Consider the following 22,820-nt stretch of genomic DNA (forward strand, 5'->3'; position numbering starts at 1 on the left):
CAGAATACTAAACAGATGGATGAGTGGATCTGCAACTTGAAAAACATAAGAAAATGTTTGAACTGTATTTGTTTAGAATTTTTAGCCCTAAAAGATAGTGAAATATAGTTTAATTTGTTTTGTTAATTTATTTCATGAGATCTTTTTCTTTCTTTAGATGTGTTTAGGATTGCAATGAAAAATCGCTTCATCAGAGAAATGACAAATGTCTTCTTTTAACACCAGCAACAAAAAAAAATAAGCTACTCGGAGAGTTAGTGGTATACATTTGTTGAATATCAGTAGATGCAGAGCAGTAAATATATGCCTAATAAAGAATAAGATACTACTATGTTGAAGAGAGACAGAGTGGACTGGTATACAATAAGTCCAAATGTGTGCTAACAGTGCCACAGGTTTGTGCTTGGTTGGAGAATGGGCTGTGTTGGGAAACCTTTTGAGAGGAAATGACCCTCAAGCTGAGATTTAGGCCCTATTTACTGTGTGATCCCAGAATAATTAATGAAATGGCTTGGTAAATAGGGTAATTTCCTTTTTACTGAATTTGGTGGCCCTTTTAGGGTTACACAGACAACACTTTATGCAAAAGCAAAAGATGGGAACTTAGAACAGAAGGGAAAGAAACTTTAGTTGTAGTGTACTTAGTTTCTTCTACCATCCATGACACGGGAGTAATTATAGTAGAGTTAGATATATAATGATTGGAAGGACTTTGTTTCAGTCCTTTTGGTCCCTTTCTTCTCCGTTCACAAGATTCTTATTATGTATGATAAACATTGATTGCAGGCACTTCTTTAGCCATACATGATGATGTATTTTCTTGACAGGAGGGCTGTGAAAATTTAGCTCATTAAATAGATTTTTAAATACTTAGGAGGAAAAACCTTTTATATTGAAATAGTTTCAGACTTACAGAAAAGTTGCATAAAAAGTAAATTCCCCTATTATATGCATACTTTTTTTCCCTGAACCATTTGAAAATAAGTAGAAGATATAATTCTCCTTTACGCCTAAAGGGCTGTATATCTGTAACCTACTCTTAAATTCTTGTGTAATAGGCTGAATTGTGTCTCCCCAAAATTCATATGTTGACGTTCTAACCCCCAGTTCCTCATAATGTGACTGCATTTGGAGCTAGGGCCTTTAAAGAGGTAATTAAGGTTAAATGAGGTGATTAGCGTGGGTCCTAATGCAATATGACTGGTATCCTTATAAGAAGATGAGATTAGGATACAGACACACACAGAGGGAAGACCATGTGAAGACACCAGAAGAAGATGGCTAGTTTCAAGCCAAGAAGAGAGGCCTAAGAAGAAACTAACCCTGCTGACACCTTAATCTCAGACTTCTAGCCTCCAGAATTGTGAAAAAATCAGTGTCTATTGTTTAAGCTACCTAGTCTATGGTACTTTGTTATGGCAGCCCTAGCAAACTAATACAACTTCCAAAGATGGCATAAGAATAACTTTTTAGCGTAGTGCCTAAAAAGTGTCTTTAAGAGAAGTCCTGTGCATATACTAAAACAATCTTGATTAGTCTTTGAAGTTTGAGCCTGTTAACCTTTTCTTTGTTTGGAAAAAAAATATCTGGAGTTGGGGGTGAGATGGGACATGAAAGGTTGCTCAGTAAGAATGTCATTCTGTTGCTTAGCAGCAGACAAGAAACCAAGAGTGTTTTTTAAAAGTTGGAGTTATAAATGGAACACCTGCATCCAGTTTTGATTGCCTCACTTCAAGAATGATAGAGCATAAATTGAAAGAATCTGAAGAAGTGAAAAAACTGATTATAGGTATTGTGGGAGACTAGTATATGACAGTAATCCGTAAGTATGGTTCAGCAACAGTTTACTTGGCCTACTAGGCTGGGACGACAGTTTCAAGGACCCCGCTGCCTTAATCCTCATGAACTAGAAGACAACAAAAGTAGTTGATCTTTACTCCTGCTGGATATCAACTCTCTTCCTATTTTTTTTTCCTGTGCCAGTTTATTTGGCAGAGTAATTCAGCAGAGGATATATAAGTAAAAATTCATACCATCCTGTTGGTTGATGAATGCACCTGGACTTTCCTACAAGAGATATATAAACTGTCTTTTGAAAACAGTATGATTTGATTTAGTGCCATGAATTTCCTTTCCGACACAGAGATAATGGTGATCTTCTTACTGCATTCTTATTTGATTTAAAGAACACATTATTGTACATTGGTAAGAAGAAGCAGAGATGGCCTTTCCTTTAATAGAGCCAGTAGAGCTAACAAACTCAAATGAAGGGGATGGCCTCTCCCTTAACAGAGCCAGTGCTGGTAATTAGCTAAGACCAAGAGGAGAAATTGAAATAGGAAGAACCTACTTTGGTCGCCTAAATTGACTAATGCAGGCTGTCATTAGCTGTCGCCTAAAATGCAGTCAATTTCGGACAGATTAATTTAGCTAGATAACATATAAAACAAAAGGGTATTAATAATTGCTTTATTCTTAAGCAGAATCAAGAGTTAAGATTTTTAATAACTTTTAATATATTTAACTTATTAACTATCATATACTAAAACTAACAAACTTTAAAAAGTCTTTGATATGTCTCCAGGCAAGAAGGTGTCTATACTTCTCTCTATCCTGATTGGCTTTATAGAAGTTCCAAAGGGACTATGAGGCTTTTGGTGGGGTTGGGTGTGTGTGACCTGAATGTGTGGTTCAGTCAGGGTCAAAAAGCCTGACTTGTCAGTGCAGTGGGGTGGTGGTTGTTGGGGGGGGGGGAGTGGTCATCTCTTGGGGGTCAGACTCGTTATCCACATTCCAGTAAACCAGGTGTAAGAAATATACCTGGAAAGGACACCATTCATTAGAGATAGCTGATGAGCACATTCTCTTACTGTTAGCATGTCACAAGGGAAACCAAATTAGTTATAAGACTTGTTTGGTGAATTTAGAATGAGAACACTGAGAATCAGTTATGTGACTTAAATGCTTAAAGGCATCAGCACAGAACAGGTTGACAGTTTCATCTTAACAGGAAGGAAAGAAGTACTTTTGGAAGAAGATAGAGTCTTTGGACCAGTGCACTCTCTTAGCTGGGCATCATTTAGAAGAACAGTGTCAACCACTGTATGCCTCCGACTCCTCTTATGTGTTGACTCTTCAACCCTTTACCCCTCTGATCAAAACATTCTTTAGATAGTCAATAAAGTTACTGTCAAGTCTAGCTGGTGTGCAAACTGCCATGACTTTTTGACTGCAGATCTCTGCCATCATCCGTTATGGGTTGATGTGGAAATTGATCAGTTTAGTCATCTGTGAGCAAAGATGTATTTGACTGTATTTGAACCTTATTTGAAGTTATTTGAACCTTATACTGAAACTCATACTATACAGCAAAATTTCTAAGTCTGTGATCTCGGGTAGCTTTAACCATTTGCAGTTAGGTTTAGAGAACTTTCGTTTTTTTCCTCAAAGACATGTGTAAGAGCTTTATATTAATTTATGTCATTTATTATCTTTAACCTTTTCTTTTTAGGGATCAATCAGAAGTCTAGCTTTTCCAGCACAATGTTGATCTTAAAGTTTAACCTATAGAAGACAATATTATTTTCAAGTTGTGATTGTGTATCAGCACATAACCTATACCATATTATATATTTAAACGGTATAAGAGAACAATTTGTAGTACATGGTTCATAGCAAATCTCTGTAAAGTAATTGAATTTAAATATTCTGGAATGGTGATTGTTTATTTCTATATAAAGTTAGTTTCAAGTACTTTAAATAGTTCTCAAAATACTTCAACTTTTATTCTATATTCCCCTTCCTCAAATTTATTGAGATTGGAACACTGGGGCCAAAAAAAAATTAGATAAATTCATACATATATATTTTTTAAGTTCCAATAATTGAGTGATTGTGTTCTTAGGATTTGACCACAAATGGTATTGTGGTATTGTTACGTAAATTTATGAATTTTCATTTAGTAAATATACTTTTATAAAATCCTATTTCATTACTTGTAGATATTGCTCTGATGTGTTTGAAATATATCACAATGAGTGAAACTACATTTGTTTGTGATCAGGTGATGTCTCTAGTCTCTATATTTTAGCTAATGTTATGTCTGCAATATATAGACTTGTTATATGTTCCTTTAATATGCTTTCTAGGAATCATGTTTTAGAGTGGCGAATACTGATTTGGAATCCTACCTTCCTGTATTAAAAGTGTTATAATTAAGGGTTGCATTCTTTATTAAAGATAAGCAACAATTAATTTTTAACTGAGCAAAAAAGTCATAAACTAGTTATAACAACTATAAACCTGTATTACTGTAAAATAGTGAACACAGTACTTCATACGTTGATTATACAAGGTCTTACTATATTATAAAATGTACATGGTATGCATAAATATACCTCTACTAAGCCATAAATCTGGACTGTCTAAACTTATATGTGAGTATAATAAACATCAGTTATCATTTTATTAAGTATTTTTGCTTAGCTCTTTAGAAGTCTGGAGGATGGGAGGTTATGAAGTTTATGGGTAGCATCTCTTAAAAAGCTGTTAATGAAAATTTGAATTCCTGCCTTCTCTTACCTCTTAATAAATTTCCTTGTAACAAGTAGAGGCATTAGTAATAATTCTGTATAACTTGTAGTTATTCATTGGATTTTGAAGTGGCTTAACAGGGTTAGGAGGTAGATTTCAGGTGGAGTACAAAAGGATTCTTTCTTTATGAACATATATTCTACTTCTAGATGCCAGCATTCACCTAGGGTATGTTTTGATAATTCTATAGAAGAAAGTAACCTGGATCCAGTCACTCCTTAGTGAATTCCTTTCCACAGAGATTTAAATAAGATTGGCCTTTGTTTAAAAATTACAAACTCATTTGAAAATCAATCTGCTGCTTTGCATTATTAGAGCTTCTGACTATTTAAATTGTATTTTAATTTATATATAATTTTATTATATATATATTCTAGTACTTCTATTGAATTTTAGAGAACAAACCAGCAGAATTTGTGGACTTGGGGATCTAAAAGATATCTTAAATCTTAAATAAGAGGTTCATAAAATTTTTCACTTTATTTCAAATACCTCTTTCATAGTGCACTTAATAAAGTAACTTTAATCCACCCATTTGTGTGTTCTAGATGTGTAGAAGTGCTACAAGTAGTCATTATGGTAGAATTATTCGCTTAAGTAGGGGTGGGCAGACTTTGTTTTTTTTGTGTGTGTGTGAGGAAGATTCGCCCTGAGCTAACATCTGATGCCAATCCTCCTCTTTTTTTGCTGAGGAAGATTGGCCTTGGGCTAGCATCCATGCTCATCTTCCTCTGCTTTGGGATGCCACCACAGCATGGCTTGACAAGCGCGCCCAGGATCCCGTGAACCCCTGGCTGCCGAAGCGCAGCATGTGCACTTAACCGCTACGCCACGGGCCGGCCCCTGGGCAAACTTTTTCTGTGAAAGGCCAGATAGTAAATATTACAGGCCTTGCAGGCCATATGGGCTTTGTCACAACTACTCCACCCTGCTGTTGTAGTGTGAAAACAGCCATAGAGAGTACATAAATGAATGGGTTTACCTTTGTTCCGGTAAAACTTCATTTACAAAAACAGGACATGAGCTGGATTTGGCCCATGGGCAGTAGTTTGCCAACTCCTGCTCTAAACCACCGAGTCTGTGGTCTCTGCAAAATCAGGCCCTTTTATGTCTGGAAATGAAGAGTTAGTTTCTCCTCTATGCCTTAGTATCAAGAGGAGTACTTTAATTCTGAATACTAACAGCATAGAGAAAGAATATCCTAAAGATATTCTAGGAGGAAACTGGGTAAATGGTTTTAGACAGATTGCAAACCCATCTATAGAAGTGTTCTCCAAACCTGTTACACCCACAGTCTCTGGCTTATCATGAGCTCTGCTGGAGAAGGTCATGTAACCTATACTTGCTCACCTCAGTCCTTCCTGTCAGCCCTTTTATTTATCTCTATTTGACTCCTTGTCACATTCCTCATAGCATCTCTTCCGAGGTCATCCTTGTTGTCACCTTTAGCCATCATCTCCATCCCCTTACATCTTGGTCTCTGCATTTGATCTCACATCTCTTATTTAGCAAAGATGTATGGTATTGTTCAACATGAATCTCTTTGTTTATGTTAGTTCCTTTTTTAAGGTGGCGATGAAAAATGATAGTTCTCTCTATTAAATGAATTTTAATTTCCAATTTAATGTGCAGGTTGTAGTTATTATAAAATATTTGCCTGAATAAGTATAGTATACCATGAATTCTTCTACTACTTGAAATTCCTCCAAAATGCATCTACACTTACACAAAATGTTGTCTAGATATATAATTATGAGAATCTTAATTCAAAAGTGAGTTAAGTCTGTGCCTTAAAGTTACATACAATCTTTAAGAGAGACAGTAAGCAATAGATACAGCTCCTCTAAGGAACAGTCCAGCAAGGTTAATATGGTATTCTCGATGAACAAGTATTTTTTGTCTCACTCTTATTTTAATTAGAAGAACTGATTCAACATGGAATAAATGTCAAACTGTTTCAAGAAAATCTTACTGTCCCAGCATGGGGTAGTTGATTAGAGCTAGAGTGACTGTGTTAGATGGCTGTCCAAGCCACCCCAGAGGTTGGATGGAAATCTTAGAGAAAGGAGGGATTTGGGCCTGGGCAGATATACCAAAAAGTATATAGTGACCTGGCATTGACTACACCTCATGTTCAGAACTGGGCAAAGCCTCCTCCTGGTTCTGCAGCATCCCCAGTACCACTGCAGAGCAGGACCACTGCACTTTCAATAGAAGTCCAGTTCTGGATGGGGGCAATCTGCAAGACCCTTAGGGAAGAATAAACAGAATGAGGTCAGGAGATGGAAGTTCAAAGAAGTAAATGAAAGCATCTTTTTAAACAGAACAAGAAATTATGGAACATAAATAGGCTAAAACAGCAAGAACAAGTAGTTGTGAAAAAGAACTGATTAGAAATCTAGGAAGTAAGTGACAGTCATTGTAATAAAAAATAAGTTGATAAATTCTAAATTGGCCACCAAGAGAGAACTGCTCAATTAGAAGAGAGGTCTGAGGAATGTACTTACATTTGTAAAAGTTTTAAATGTCCTGCACTGCTGTAAGTAGTTTATGTGTTATTTATATATAAACTCAATCCTCATAGCAAACGCAATCCTCATAGAAACCCTGTTCATTCCTTTAAGAAATAGATATTGTGCCTACTATGTGCCAGTCACTGTATTATTTATCTATTGTTGTATATCAATTACCCTGAAACTTAGTGGCTTAAAACAACCTACGTTCGCGATCTCACATGGTTTCTGTAGGTCAGGATTCTGGAAGCAATTTGGCTGGGTAATTTTGGCTCAGGGTCTCTAATAAGGTTGCAGCCAAGTTGTTGCTGGGGCTGCAGTCATCTCAGGGCCTGACTTCAGCTGGAGGATCAGCTTCTAAGCTCACTTGAAGCTATTGGCAGACTTGCTCTTTAGCGTTGGCTAGAGGCCTCTGTTTCTACATAGGCCTCCCCATTGGCTGCCTGAGTGTCTTCATGACATGGCAGCTGGCTTTTCCTGAGTGAGCATTGGAGAAGAGAGGAACCCAAGAGGAGCCACAGCCCTTTTGTAACTGTATTAGGGTTCTGCAGAGAAACAGACATGAGTGTGTGTATTTATTATAAGGAACTGGCTCATGTGATTACAGAGGCTAGGAAGTCCCGAGTCCTGCAGGGTGAGTCGGCAAACTGGAGACCCCAGACAGCCAATGATGTGGTTCAGTCCAACTCTGAAGGCGTGAGAACCAGTAGAGCCAATGGTGTGGTTCCAGTTTGAAGACTGGCGGACCTGAGAACCAGGAAGAGCTGATGTTTCAGTTCCAGTTTGAAGTCAGGAATAAACCGATGTCCCAGTTTGAAGGCTGTCACACAAGAAGAATTCTCTCTTACTTGGGAGAGAGTCAGCCTTTTGTTCTATTTAGGTCTTTGACTGATTGGATGAGGCCCACCTACATTACGGAGTAATCTCCTTTACTCAGTCTACTGATTTAAGTATTAATTTCATCTCAAAACACCCTCATAGAAACACCCAGAATAATGTTTGAACAAATATGTGGGCACCCCATGGCTTGGTCAAGTGAGCTGTGATAGTCAAGACACATGAAATTAATCATCACAATAACCTAATATATCGTCACTTCTGCTATGTTCTGTTTGTTGGAAATAAGTCACTAAGTCCAGCCTACCCTCAAAGGGAGAGGAACTAAGCTCCACCTCTGGAAAGAAGTATAGAATAATTTGTGGACATATTTTTTAAACTACTGTAGGCACTGGTACTTGGGAGACTCCAATGTTCATTTAGTAGGAGTTCCCAGAACTCCAGAAGAAAAAAATGGAAGGAATGATAGAGAAGCAATATTTGAAGAGAGAAAAGTTAAGAATCTTCGTCTTTGATGACGAATGATGCAAGTCTTCAAATCAAATGTTCACTCAGGATACTAAACAGAATAAATGAAAATAAACCCTTATCTAAACATATTGTGATGAAATTGCAGAATATAAGATAAAGGGATAAGAGCTGTGAGAGAGAAAAGACATTACCTACAGAGGAAGACCATTAGACTGAGAGTAGACTTCTTATCAAAACAATAGATACTAATAGGTAATGGAGTGATACTTTCAAAGTGATGAAAGAAGGTACTGTTATGCTAAAATTTTAAACCTGGCTCAACTTTCATTCAAGATTTGGGGGAAATATAAAGACTAAATAAGTTATTTAACATCCTGTGACTCAGATTCCTTACGTATAGTGGGAATAATGATATCTACCTTATAGGTTATTATGTGCTCTATTTACTGATATATCCCAAGTGCCTAAACAGTGCCTAACACATAGTAGGCATTCAGTAAAGACTTATTAAATGAGTAAATGAGTGACTAGGGTTGTTATATGTGAAACATATAAACAATAGGGTTGTGAGGATTAACATATATGTATAAAGAATTTACGGGGCCGGCCCCGTGGCGTAGTGGTTAAGTTCCACATGTTCTGCTTCAGGGGCCCGGGTTCGTGGGTTCGGATCCCGGGTGCAGACCTACACCACTCATCAAGCCATGCTGTGGCAGTGACCCAAATACAAAATAGAGGAGGAGTGGCACAGATGTTAGCTCAGGGCCAGTCTTTCTCAAGCAAAAAAAGGAAGATTGGCAATAGATGTTAGCTCAGGGCCAATCTCCCTCACACAAATAAATGAATGAATGAATGAATGAATTTACAGCAGTACCTGACATGTTAATAGCTACTCAGTAAATGTCTGTTGTTAAGATTTTACCACTCACAGATACTCGGTAAGGGAACTATTGAAAATATTCTTCAAGAAGAAGAAAAATTCAGTGAGAAGCTATCAGATATAATAAATAATTATGACACAGAAATTGATAAAATTCCAGTGAATTAAATAATTACCATGGGGGAAGAAGAAAAAACTAATCTTTTTGTATTATTTTTAAAAAGATAAACTAAAATCTTTAATGTGATTCTAAAATTCATATGAAAGCACAAAAGGCCAGGGAAAGCTAAGAGAGTTTTGAAGAATGAGGAAAGGGGATTTTTCTTACTAGATTTATAGATTTATTACAAACTATAGTAATTAAGAAGGATTGATGCAGGGAAAGGCAAATAGACCAGTGAAACAAAATGACCCAGAAATAGACCCACACATATATGGAAACTTGATATATGACAGAAAGCATCACACATCAGTGGATAAGGTAGAATCTTCACTAAATTGAATGGGGACCAGTGGTTATTCTTAAGGGAAAAAAATGAAATTTGATATCCTACCATGTATAAAAATCAATTCCAGTTGGGTTAAAAACCTAAGTGCAAAAAAGAAAAACTTTAAAGCTGTCATTAAAAAAAAAATAGAAGAATATTCTTCTTTGGGTAAAGAGGGACATTTTTAGAAAAGACAACAGAATACAAACATAAAGGGAAAAAAGATTGATGTGACTATATTAAAATTTAAAGTTTCATGTCTCAGAAGATTCTGTAAACAAAGCAAAAAGACAAGTCTCAGATTTAGAGAAGATATTTATAATGGATATAACTGACAAAGATTGGTATCCAGAATAAAACAAGACTTCCTACAGGTCAAGAAGGAAGGAACAACCTAATGGAAAAATCAGCAAAGCACATGATTAAGCAATTTCTAGGGCAGGAAATACAAGTGGCTCATAAACATTTGAAAAGATCTTCAACCTCACTAGTAATCATACTAATACATATTATACCATTCCATATTCATCAGACAGGCAGACGTTAAAAAGCATGAAGAGACTGTACGTTGGCAAAGATGTGGGGACCCAGCACTCTTACATGGTGGTGGGAGCACCAGTTGACACAAGCTCTCGGGAGAGCTATTTTGCAAAATCTAATAAAGTCAGAGCATACCTAAACACCTGGAAATTCTTCCTCTGGTGCGTGCTCTAGAGAAATACTCCTATAAATGCACAGGAAGCACATATAAGAATGTTTAGTCTAACATTCTTTGTTATGGTAAAACTCGTAAACAACGTAAAGATTCATCAAATGAGAGTGTATGTTGTATATTTGCATAATGGAATAGTATACAACAGTTAAAAAGTCAGTAGACTAAAGCTGTATCAACATGGACAAATCCCTCACAAATAACTGTTGAGGAAGATACGGAAGTATATGCACATTATAATACCATTCATGTAAAAACCATGTGGAACAATATTATATGCTATTTATAGATCCATAATGTATAGTAATATTGCATAATTTTCAAGCATGTTTTTAAACCATGAGTCAAGATAAAGGGTACACCTGAGGAGGTATGTGAGTGGCTGGAGGCATACACAAATAGAGAAGGATAAGCAAAGAAGGCAAAATGTTAAGATTTGATAAATCTGAGTTATGGCTACATAGATGTTCATTATTTTGGACTCTATACTTGTATGTATGTTTGAGATTCTGCACTGTAAATAATTTAAAAATAAATTACCAAACAAGTTCCATGAATGAAGTGTGCGTGTATATATTTTTTTAAATTTAATTCTCTAATATGTTCTGGGTCTTGCTCATGGGGAAATCTTATAAAACAACCTTGTTATAAGGATCTAGTACTTTAATAAAAACAAACCTAATGTCATTTTCCCATCTGGTAGTAGGTTAGAATACCTAAGTATTATGGAGAATCTGAAAATTAACTTTATCTTCATATACCTCTTGTAATGTCACTGTTCTGAGAGCTACATGAGATTGTCTTGTAAATGTTGTAAGTTGTGTTGAAACTCAAGCATAAAATCAATGTAAACATATTTTTTTGCTTAAATTTAAAGAAATGCAACAGTGAAACAATTAGTCTTAAATCTAATATTGCTCTAGCATTGCCTATTATAGCTATTATTATTTTATTTTTGCCTTAACTAAGTTTATCTGAAATACTTCGTTACTTTATTTTCTCAATGAGATTCTTATCTGAGGTTTGAACAAATGTTTTGTATTGTCATTGACACCTTCTTCATCCCCTCTCCAGCTGATATTTTTCAGTTTCTGAACACTTAGAACAGATTAAACAGAGTTTGTATGATGTCGTAATTTTGTTGATATGATTTAGCTCAAATGTTTAGAAAGAAATTTTGCCACATAAGTTTGAGTAGTTTTGTTCTTAATTTACAAAAGAGAAACTAGAGATGTGAATATTTTGCATTGTTTGTTTTTTATAATTTTTCATGGCAGGAACATTATCAAATGAAATTACGACGGTGTAGAGATATTTTATGTTCTATCATTGTGTAGCAGTCTAGCATACCTTTCAGTTTCTTTAGTGGTGAGACCGTTTTCATTACACAGGATAGATGGGCTTAAATGGCAGGAACATGACTAGAAAGTGCACATTATATATGTTTCAGTCAGCATGTTGCTAGTGACAGGTGCTCAATGGTTGTTGGTATCCTTGTCAGCAGAGAGAATCCTTTGACATTAAAGTCACCAGCTCAGCCCTGATTTGGGGTGACTCTATTGGCAGTTCCATCAGGCTGCAGCTGATCAGTGAATGTCAGAGCTGCCTCTGTTCTTCAGAGTGTCACCAGCGCTTTGTGGGGTTTTTTTGGAGGGATGGTTTGTTTAGCTTGTCTTGTTGTTCAGTCTTAACCAGACTTTCAAATTGCTTACCTTCAGGAAATGAACTGAGAGGTCCTAGGGAATATAGGTGTCTTTAGGGCAGGCAAAACCATATACAAAGTGACGACTTACATGGGGACTAGTAATGATTACCTTGACTCTGAGCCAATCAATGGCGGGAGCACTGGGGACTCATTAAATGGCATTTGTGGTGTCTGTAACCTAGGTTTTGAGCTCTATTTCAGGAAAAGCAGTGACAGCCTTTAATGTCTAATTGACCTCTTCTCTTTGTTTCACTTTCTTTCACTTTCCGCATTTGCCTCTGATGTGGTCCCTGATGGCAGCAAACCGCTCTGCTCAGCATTTTGAACTTCTGTTCAGAGCTTCAGCACCTCAGTTTGGGTAGTTGTGTCATGGTAAGTATTTAAAAATCCTTTACACTCACTCACTTTTTCTCTTTCTTTCCGTGGGTGAATTTAATCCTGACCCAGACCCACCCACAACTTTTCAGATACTGTGTATCCCACCTTCAAACATTTTTCTTAAATCGGAGAGTATGTCTTTGAAACATCGACATTATTTGTCTATGAGAGCAAGGAAAGACATATAGTGTGGTGGAAAGAGTTCAGTTCTGCCTGAAGGCAGATGTTATCTCAGACAAGCTATTTACCTCTCTGGGTTTACCGAGTAAGATCTCAGTCATACCCAAATGCCAGCAGTTCAGTAAGTTTTTCACAAAGCTAATTTTAGTTTTTAAATTCTGAGATTATTTCCTGGAAACGTTGATGATAGTAGTTAGGTTTATTTTGTTTGTTTTACTGTTCTTACTGGGTAAGATAAAAATATGGACATCCTATGTCAGAACTCAGATTTTTTTGAAATGTTACTGGTCTGTGAAATCCAAAAGCCCAGGGACTGTTGAACTACATAGTCTTTAAAGTCCTTCCAGATTTAAAATTATGATTTTATGTGCCATCGAAAGAGCTCATGAGAGGAGTTAAATCTTTTTTACATGGCTTTTAAATACTACTGAGACTCAAGAAACAATAGAACTCTGGGTGTTTGTGTGTGTGTGTACGTGCACATGTGTATATGCACGCTTACAGGAAACACATCTCCCAGTATAACTGACTGCAGAGCAGTCCATTCCTCTTCACTTCCTCATCCCCTCAAAGCAGATTCAGGAGATCCCAAACCATTCCAGTTTTGCATCCTCTTTTTAGGAAGACCTGAATAAGCAGGGTGGTTGCAAGATCAGGAAGTTCTCCTGGTGCCCTAGGCTTGGATTCGACCTAAAAGAGATCCCATCGGAACACCTTTTGAAGTCAGCAGTGGCTTCAGAGATGCCCCAAGATTTGGCAATGTAGGCTAGAGAGGCCTCCTATAATGATGTATTTATCTCCATGTCTCCATGGTTTTTAATTCTGGTAGTGAGGCCTGATTAAACCCCAGGTATGGGCTCAGGCCTGTCTCTGGAAACAATCTTGGGAGCCCACTAACTTAACATTAGGTTTTCCTTACTTCTGGTCAAATTCTTACCGTAGTAAGCCATTTCATGGTCTTCTGTTGGGTCCCTCTAGTGGCTCTTCTAGATGCGCCCAGTGACATTTGATGGTGCTTTCTGTGACAACAAACCAGCGAATTACTGCCACTTGGATCTTTGCTTCTTGCTAGCCTGCCCTGTTTAGATTGGTAGGGACCCTTTTTAACTTTGGCTAGAGGTACCTTATTCTGCCAAGTCAGCATTTTCCAAAGTTGACCCATAGATCATTAGTCCTAAAAGATATTCACTTAATTTAATGTGTGTATGGGGAGGGGAAGTAGGGATTCCTGGTCAAAATTAGGAAATGATGCTACTATATCCTCCTCCTGGAGTTTTCAATGGTATGTCCTACAGCAAAGGAGCTATTTGCCTTTGCGTAAACCAGTGTTTTCCAACTTTACTTGACTATTGAACTCATTTTTTCATATTACATCTATTAATATGTCATATATTATGGGAAATGCTACTTTAGATAAATGGGCTGTTTTTAAGTTAAAATATGTAGTTACTGGTAAAATATTTTTACTATTGGTAATTATTTGCCAGGAAATGAAGTTTTAAGGACTTGACATTGAAGTTCAGAAATGCTGCTAATATTACTGATACTGCCACTAACGTCATGATTGGAACATTCCATACTTGTCCTAGAAATACTTACTTCATAGCAGGTCCAGGCTTCACCAGGACAGTAACACAGATAGCTCTTGGTTGATACTTTAATACCATGTTTATTTCAGTTTCCTTTCTGTTACTTGACCAAAAAGCAGGATGATTCATTTGATATTTTATTTTTGACTATCAAAATAATAGCAATCAGAATCGTGGTTATGTGATTTTTATGTAAAGTTTTTAAATTGCTTCTTTCTAAAGAAGCTCATTGGCTGCACTGATTATCGAAGCTATGGCTTTGTGTTGTTCAGGTACACTCACTCAGATAGTTACGTTCCCCCAAATCTGTTTCTCGTGGTCTTTTACATGCTTCTGCATACACAGTTGCTGAAGACCAGAACCTTAGAAATCATCACCACTGTATCTAATCCATCAGCCTTTGGTTCTGACTCAAAATATAGCTCCCAATGTGTCCATTTCTTCAATTCCACTACTACCTTAATCCAAGCCCCATCATCTCTGAGCTGGTGCAGGCCTATTCACTGGGCTTCCTCCTCCGCTGTAACCCACCATAGACCATCCTCCAGACAGAAGCCAGGGGGGTTTTTGTTTTTGTTTTAATGTAAATCCTATGTTTCAAACCTTCCATTGATTTCCTTAGTACTTAAAATAAAAATTCAAACTCCTTCATGGCCTACTGGCCTGGCGCCCGCATAGCCCTCTGCCCTCACAGCCTTTCCTCTCCCTCACTGCCTTGGGCCATACCCATCTTATTCCTGTTCCTTGAATGCGCCACGCCCTTTCCTGGAGATCCCAACAACCACACTCCCTCCCTCAACTCCTGACACTCTGATTGCTCTCCCATCACCCTGTTTTGTTATTGTCACACCACTTATCACTCTGAATTTATTTGGCTCATTTATTTGTATGTCTTTCCCAAAATGTAAACGAAGATTTTTTTGGTTCCCTGTTGTTCCTGGCATCTGGAGTGGTGCTGGCACATGGTAGTTGAAAATATGAACAATCAAATGAACTAAGGAAATGATCACTGGAAATGGTGGCTATTTTGTTTCCTTTTGACTTCTGATGTAGTTTGGATACCTGATTGTAACAAAATCAAATGAAACTCTTAACCTGTTTAAAGAAACACTGTTGAAGCATATCAAGCCCATGAACTGAAATGGTTAATCCTTGATTAAGAGGCTTATCCTGTGATCATGAGGTAAATCATGGGGCACCTCCGATAACTGACAACGATGAACACATCATAATCTAAATTATTTTCGTGTTGTATATTCAGTCCCCAACTGCCTCATTTAACCCAAAACTAGATCCTTATTAGTACTGTCAGCATATTCACATGCTATTTTAGAGCCTAACAAAGTGCACACCTTTATCAGGGAGATCTTCTATACCTACCAAAGTTTATTAATCATATATAAAGCAGCAGAGACCAGGCCCTGTCAGTAAGTAGCAGCAGCAAGGGCAGAATGGGAGGCACACAAGAACAGCACGTAATCCTCAGAGTCCTCGTGAGGGACTGAGGCGTTCCGACTGCTTTGGGATTCAATTCATTAACGTCCTCTGTCTGGAGCTCTGTTAAATGGATTTTTAAGTAAGTGATTACTCTTGATGTTTTATGAAACAGTGGCAGATCTGTGACATGAGTGGGCAGATCTGTATTAATGAGAATGTGGGTATGTTTACATGGAAACAAACAATAGGAGATGATTAAGAATGTCTTAATTTGCTCTAAGCAGTTTGTATTTCTGAGCATAATATGTAAGATTGGCATTACTTGATTTCCAGATTGAAGAGTATGATGTGATAGCTAGCATGATAGGAGCCAAGTGCAAAAAACTCCGTACGCTGGATCTGTGGCGGTGTAAGAACATCACTGAGAATGGGATAGCAGAGCTGGCGTCTGGGTGTCCGCTTCTGGAGGAGCTCGACCTCGGCTGGTGCCCTACGCTGCAGAGCAGCACCGGATGCTTCGCCAGACTGGCACGCCAGCTCCCAAACTTGCAGAAACTCTTCCTTACAGCCAACCGGTCTGTGTGTGACACAGACATTGAAGAGCTGGCATGTAATTGTACCAGATTACGGCAACTGGATATATTAGGTAAGGATGCAATATATAAATTTGTTATAAAATCTATTTCTTTGACGTAAAAGCTAATCTCAGACTTTTTGCAAGGAAAAAAAAACTTCTTAGATGCAATAAAAATTTTGTCTTCCTAAGACTGCTTGGTAAGACTGCTTTGATAGAAAGTGCAAGACAGGTCAGCTGATACAGAGAGTAATTATATATGTATGTAAGTACAAGAGTGAGAACACTAACAGAATTTTATAGTCAAACCTATCAGAAAGCTCTAAATAACCATTAATTCTTGGTGTAATAAGAAGAGTGAGAACTTATATGAGCTGTGTTCTCCCTTTTTATCAAGGTCAGGTAAGAAGTTAATCCATTTGTAAAATGAATTCAGGTTCATTCTTGATGTTAAACTTGATGAGGGAATATTGTAAAATCTCCATCCCTGATAATTCTAGTTTTTAGGAATAGTTCTACCCCAAGGCAGATATATTGAAAATCCTTTCTAGTTCTGGGATTTCTTGTGTCCGTACTGTAGTTTATCAGCCAGGAACCCTGTAAGATTTTGTTACTTCTTACCTTAGCCTTCAGAAATTCTAGCAATGCCACAGTTCACAGTTGACCACACTATTGGTACTTGGTGAACCCACAGAGCACTTGCACTGTGTTCTCTGGTAATCTATTGCCAGTGGATTATTACTAATGCTAATAATTGCTAATTACTAATAGATTAGTCTGTGAAGTGCTAATTATATCTGTTCCTGTTTATTAAACATTGAACAATAGGAAAACTTGAAGATTTTCAACACCTGTTTTTGTGGTTTTGGTTAAAATCGCTCCACAGACCAGGTTGTTGATACATTTATAGATGTTGCTAGTATAGTTGCATGTTACTTATTCAAGCTAAAAATTTAGGGAGAAATTCTTGCCTATTATATGCATACGTTGGGCCAATTACTTCATTTGTGTTGTATTTTCCTTAATCTTCATAGCTCAGGGAGCTGGACATCATTGTCTTTTCATAGATGAGGGTACTGGAGCCCAGCCGTTAATATGTGGCAGAGCAAGGGTTCAAATCCAAGGGTTTTGGCCCCACAGTCAGTACTGTGTTTTCATAACACCACATCCACTTACCTTGCTTCTTTTCTTTCCTCACCACCTTCTCCCAGAATTAGCCTAGGTCTTTTATAAGAGAAATATTTGGAAAAGTTCAAGAAGTCATGAATTCACAGGGAGAATGAGGAAAGGCAGCCAGGGCCTTTTAAAATGGATCACTAATTGCATCAGGCTTCACTTGAGAGGATGGTGCTATTGTTGGTTAAAATCTATTTCACAACTCTCCCCCTCCAAAAAAAGAAAAAAGCCAAACGCATACACTAGAGATGAAGAGTAGCTAGTGTCTGAAAGAGATACTACAGAACCACAGAGACGTCAGTAACGCTGATCCTAAAACACAAGCACAGTTGTGAGGAACAGTGGGGTCACTTGTCAGGTGGCCTAACTTCAGCCTATAAATGTATGAATTGCTTGACAGAGACATAAAAGAAAAATAGGTAAGAAGTATAAGGACTTATTTTTGAAAACATTCGTAACTAATTATATATGGAAGACAGCCATCATGCAAATATATTGGAATATCTTATCCCAAATATGAAGAGCACAGTGAAAAATAATATAAATAATAATCAATAATTAATAATAATGTTAATAGCAACGTTATTGTGTACTTTATAGTGTTCTAAGCATATGTTAACTGATTTAACCCTCATGACAACCTTTTGAGGTAGTTATTATTATTAGCCACAGATGAGGAGACAGCCTGAAACAGGTTAAGTGATTTGCCCAGGGTCTCATGGCTAGAAAGGAATCTGGATTTAAACCAGAATCTATGCTCCTAACCACTATGCTATATTTTCTTTATTTTTGGTTTCCTTTCATCCTTAAGTGTTGGAATCCTTTTTTTTCTTTAAAGGATTCTTAGTTAAACCAAGTTGATAGTTATTATTTTATTTGTCATTTTGTGATGAGCACATTTGAGGGTTAAGTGGCATTCCTTCTTCATACTGAAAATACTTACTGATCAGTTAAAAGCTAAGATACAGCCCCTACCTTTAGAGAGTTTATTACCTAGCAAGAAAGAGTAAAACAAGTATATAAATAACCATAATGCAAGCCAGAAGCAAGTCCATTTTGGTGGGGCTCAAAGAAAAGAGAGTATATATGATTAGAGAAATAAGGAAAAGCTTAATTAAAAAGGTTAATAGGTATTTGAAAGATATCCTTTAAAAGTGAATAAAGAGTAGGGCGAGGAGGGCATTTTAGGCAGAATGAATAGAATGAAACAAAAGCATAGGAGTTAAAAATACAGAATATCTTCAGAGAATAGGCAATCTAATTTGACTTAGAATGTTAGTATAATGGAGTATTCATGGAGCGTTTTGAACACCAAGATGAGAAATCTGCACAAAATTAAACAAGGAAGAGCTATTATCGGATTTAATTAGGGGCGTGAATGATATATTTAGAGCTGTGTTTTAGGAATATTAATCTGGAAACAAGCAGTAGGTGAATTGGAGAAGGAAGAGATCAAAATCAGAGAGATTAGCTGCAATAATCCATCTAATGAGGGTCCAAACCAGAGTGATAGTATTAGGAAATTAACCATCATCCCTTCATTCTTTCATTCCTTACACACTCATTGATCATATACTGTGTAGGCATTGTTTTAAACACTGGTGATGTGTCAGTGAACAAGCTATGCGTGGCCCCTGCCCTGAAGGAGTGAGCAGACTGGAGACATAACTGTCATAAGTGCGTAACACAACAAAAGCTTGACAAAGTACTCTGGAAGCACAGGACGGGGACCCTAGCCTAGTTAAATTTTCAGTCCCCAGCTTCCTCCCCTGGCATTCTCTCAGGTTTCAGAACTCCTAATTCATCAGGAAACTCAGATTCTAAAGACCAAGACTGGCAAATAGAAAACAATCACAACCCTAGGTAAAAAACACCACACAGCCAAGTGTCTTAGTGGAGGGTCTCTGATCTTATATAACAGAAACCCATTCAAGGTAACTTAAGCGTAAGAAAAGAAAATTATTATGAAGATACAGGTGTCTCTCAGATCCCCTGGCTAGGAGCTAGCTATGGTCGAACCTCAGGAGGGACTGGAAAACCATCAAAAGGCAAGGAAGCTATTTTCTCTTTCCTTCCTTTTCCTATCCTGCGTGCTCAGGCACCTGTCCCCTACCCCCGCCCACAGCCCCCTGTACACTCACAAAGACCTTAATGTTTGCTGCTCCCTGTGGTTTTGCCTTGTTCTCTTCTTATCATGTTGGCCATCTCTGCAACTCTGGGTACCATGGCCAAATATAACAGTCCCAACCCACTTGTCCATGTTTTTGGTTCAAAGGATCTATGGACACTGAAGCTTTACTGAATTCCGGTTCTGAATTCCTGGGAGAATCTGTATTGGTTTGGCGTGGGGCCAGTCACAGCAGTTTAGGGTAACAGTATAGTTACAGCTTCTGGAGCCCATGGCAGGGAGGGGAATAGAAAGGAGTTCTCAGGGAAAGAGGCATAGGTTAACATTTCAGAAATATTGCTCCCCATCCCAGTAGATGTGTATATGTAATAAAATTTCGATTTTTTTTCTCCCTAGAAAAGCTGTAGTTAAAGCAAGTATGTTTTACAACAGATATCATCTTAGAGCCTAGTGATATTTGCTATTTATTGAGTGCCTGCCATGTATGAGGTGCTTTACATAATTTATATAATTTAACTTCCATCTGAATATCTCATAATCACTTCAGATTTAACATGGGCTAAATAGTACTCGTCCATCTTTCAGTAATGCCATTTCATACCCACCACTTACTGTAAAACTGATCACATCATGTTGTAGTCATTTGCTTTCAACTCTGGTCAATGAGTTCCTTAAGGCAGACGTGTGTCTTATTCATCTTTGCATCTTGGGTGCTTGAAATAGAAGTTTCTACAGGATCGTTGCTCAGTAATTGCATTGCACGGAATTTAGAGGTTGAATCGTTGTAGCATTGCTGCCTGATTTGACCCATGGGTTGAGGAAAATGAGATGTGCAAATAGTTTTGAACTGAGGTGACAGAAATAGGAAAATCTGGAAGAAGAACTGATTGGAAGGGGTGGGAGGCAGGAATGAAGATAGTGGGTAGAGGATTGTGACAAAATTTGGGTCCTAGATGCCAAATTCACTGGGAAAACTCAATTTGTATTTTTTTTACAGGACTATTTCAATACGAAGTCTTTTGTTTTAAGAAATGTTTTTAATTTTTAAAAGGCAACTTATTTTAAATTTATTTTAAACAATAAATAATGAAGTAACAGTTTATCAGGACGTTATATAAGTGGCATATTTAAACTGTTTTGTTTGGTTTTGTTTTTTTAAACAGGAACAAGAATGGTAGGTCCAGCATCCTTAAGAAAACTTCTGGAATCTTGTAAAGATCTCTCCTTACTTGATGTGTCCTTCTGTTCACAGATTGATAGTAGAGCTGTGGTAGAACTCAGTGTGAGCTTTCCAAAAGTGTTCATAAAGAAGAGCTTTACTCAGTGACTTAATGTGTAGTCTATAATAAAATTAATGTGCTTTTGTAGGGTTTTATTTAGGGGTTTTGTTTTTTGTTTTGTTTAGTTTTTATAATGGTGGGAATTAAGACATTTGTAGATTTTAAAGAAAAATATGAATTTGTCCATTAAATCAAGTAAAAATGTAAACAAATGTTTTCACAAAATATTGCAAGCACTTTTCTTCAAGAATGTGTGAGTAGCTCATATTATTTTTACCTTATGTCAATCAGTGATATTATACTTTAGTCAATAATTATATGTTTAGTAAAATAGTACGATGGAAACATTTTAAATTATTTTTAAAGGAACACTTGGAGCAATAAAGTATCATGATATTTATGCAAAAATAAAATTAATTTTTCACACCTCCATGTAAGGGTGCCTTATTAATAAGCCTTATGATCTGGCCAGTATTGTGTTTGGTACGTACAAAATTGTCAGAGTTGGTTGGAGAAAGAGTCTTATTTTTTCATCTGTTAAGACGATTGTTTTAAGCTGACGCATTAATTCTTCAACTTGAAAATTTTTAGTTTTTCTACTTTTCTTCTGATATATTTATCTCTTTTACTACTGGATAATACCAGTATAACAATATGGGCATAATCAAGAACAAGAGGTAAACTACTAAACAAAATAGCTTTCCAACTGTTAAGCAGATGCCTTAAAAATTTGCCAGAGGGAAAGGTTTAAGACTTCTGAATTATATGTGGATTTTATGGGGTTTTTTTTTCTGTGCCCAGCACCTTAAATAATTAGAAGTCAGCTATAGTGGAGGAAAAAACAAACATTGTTTTGTTAAATAGTGAATTGATTTAGTTCTTTTGCCAAGAAAGTAGACAGAATATTTTGTGGCATGAAAAGGCAGGGCTGCTTTGAATAGCAAACTAATATTAAGTGTGTAGTGTAACAAAATTTATTTTCCCACAGAGGGCAAAGTGTTCTAACATCTGCACATCCTAGAGTGATCCTGTAGAACTTTGCTGTCCAGTATGGCAGCCGCTAGCCATGTGTGGCTGTTTTAATTTCACTTAACTTAAATGTAATTAAAAATTCTGTTCCTCAATTGTTCTAGCCACATTTCAAGTGTTCAGTAGTCACCTGAGGCTACAGGTTATCATATTGGACAGAATTACTCTAGAATTTCTTGTGTTAGAAGATGTAGTCTTTTAAGAAAAAGCACATTTAGTTAAAAAATTAGCAGGGTTAATATATATATCTCTAGGCAATTTTTGAGGGTATTCTCAACAGTACATATATGAAAGCATTTTCCCCCAAAGTTATTAAGCCAGTGAATTTATACATATGGCACATAGTAGGCATTCAGTGAATATTTGTTGAATAAATAAGAATATATTGAGTTAAGCCATATAATATGTCAAATTTTAAAAATGTGTTATAAATTATTACTAGTAGTACTGTGTCTATTCTTTTATAGACTGTAAAGAAGGTAATATTGTGACATTTAAAATATTAAAATGGTCTCCTCCATATAAGAAACATCTGTATGAGAATTGCTGTCCTGGTGGTATGCGCCACCCCATTTTCTATTTCATGCCAGAAGCAAGGGGCAGTTGGAAAAGGCCTTGGTTATCCTCCATTGTTATCTTCGTGCACTTGGATTTTCTTTTCACTCATAAATGTGTGTAAGCATTTTAAATGTTTTATTCAGTGGACCTTTTAGAAGGATAAGATTTTTAACTTGACAACCAACTGGGAGAAGTATTACTTTTATCTTAAATTAGCAGCTGACATTGAGTTAATGCTTACTGTGTGCCAGGCACGGTCTCTTGTGCTTTGCGTTTACTAACTCACTTAATT

General features: G+C 36.9%; 1 protein-coding gene across 1 annotated transcript in view; it reads left to right on the forward strand.

Annotated features, from left to right (window-relative positions):
- The window catches only part of FBXL4 (F-box and leucine rich repeat protein 4), a 71,842-nt gene extending 50,469 nt beyond the window's left edge, over positions 1–21,373 (forward strand). The window contains exons 7-9 of the mRNA XM_058566594.1: positions 12,500–12,571; positions 16,117–16,429; positions 20,825–21,373. Coding sequence (XP_058422577.1) covers positions 12,500–12,571; positions 16,117–16,429; positions 20,825–20,988 — 549 coding nt within the window. The 3' untranslated portion in view covers positions 20,989–21,373. The remainder of the gene's footprint in view (positions 1–12,499; positions 12,572–16,116; positions 16,430–20,824) is intronic.
- The last annotated feature ends 1,447 nt before the right edge of the window (positions 21,374–22,820 follow it).

Source organism: Diceros bicornis, chromosome 23, assembly GCF_020826845.1.
Source record: "Diceros bicornis minor isolate mBicDic1 chromosome 23, mDicBic1.mat.cur, whole genome shotgun sequence".
Lineage (NCBI taxonomy): Eukaryota > Metazoa > Chordata > Mammalia > Perissodactyla > Rhinocerotidae > Diceros > Diceros bicornis.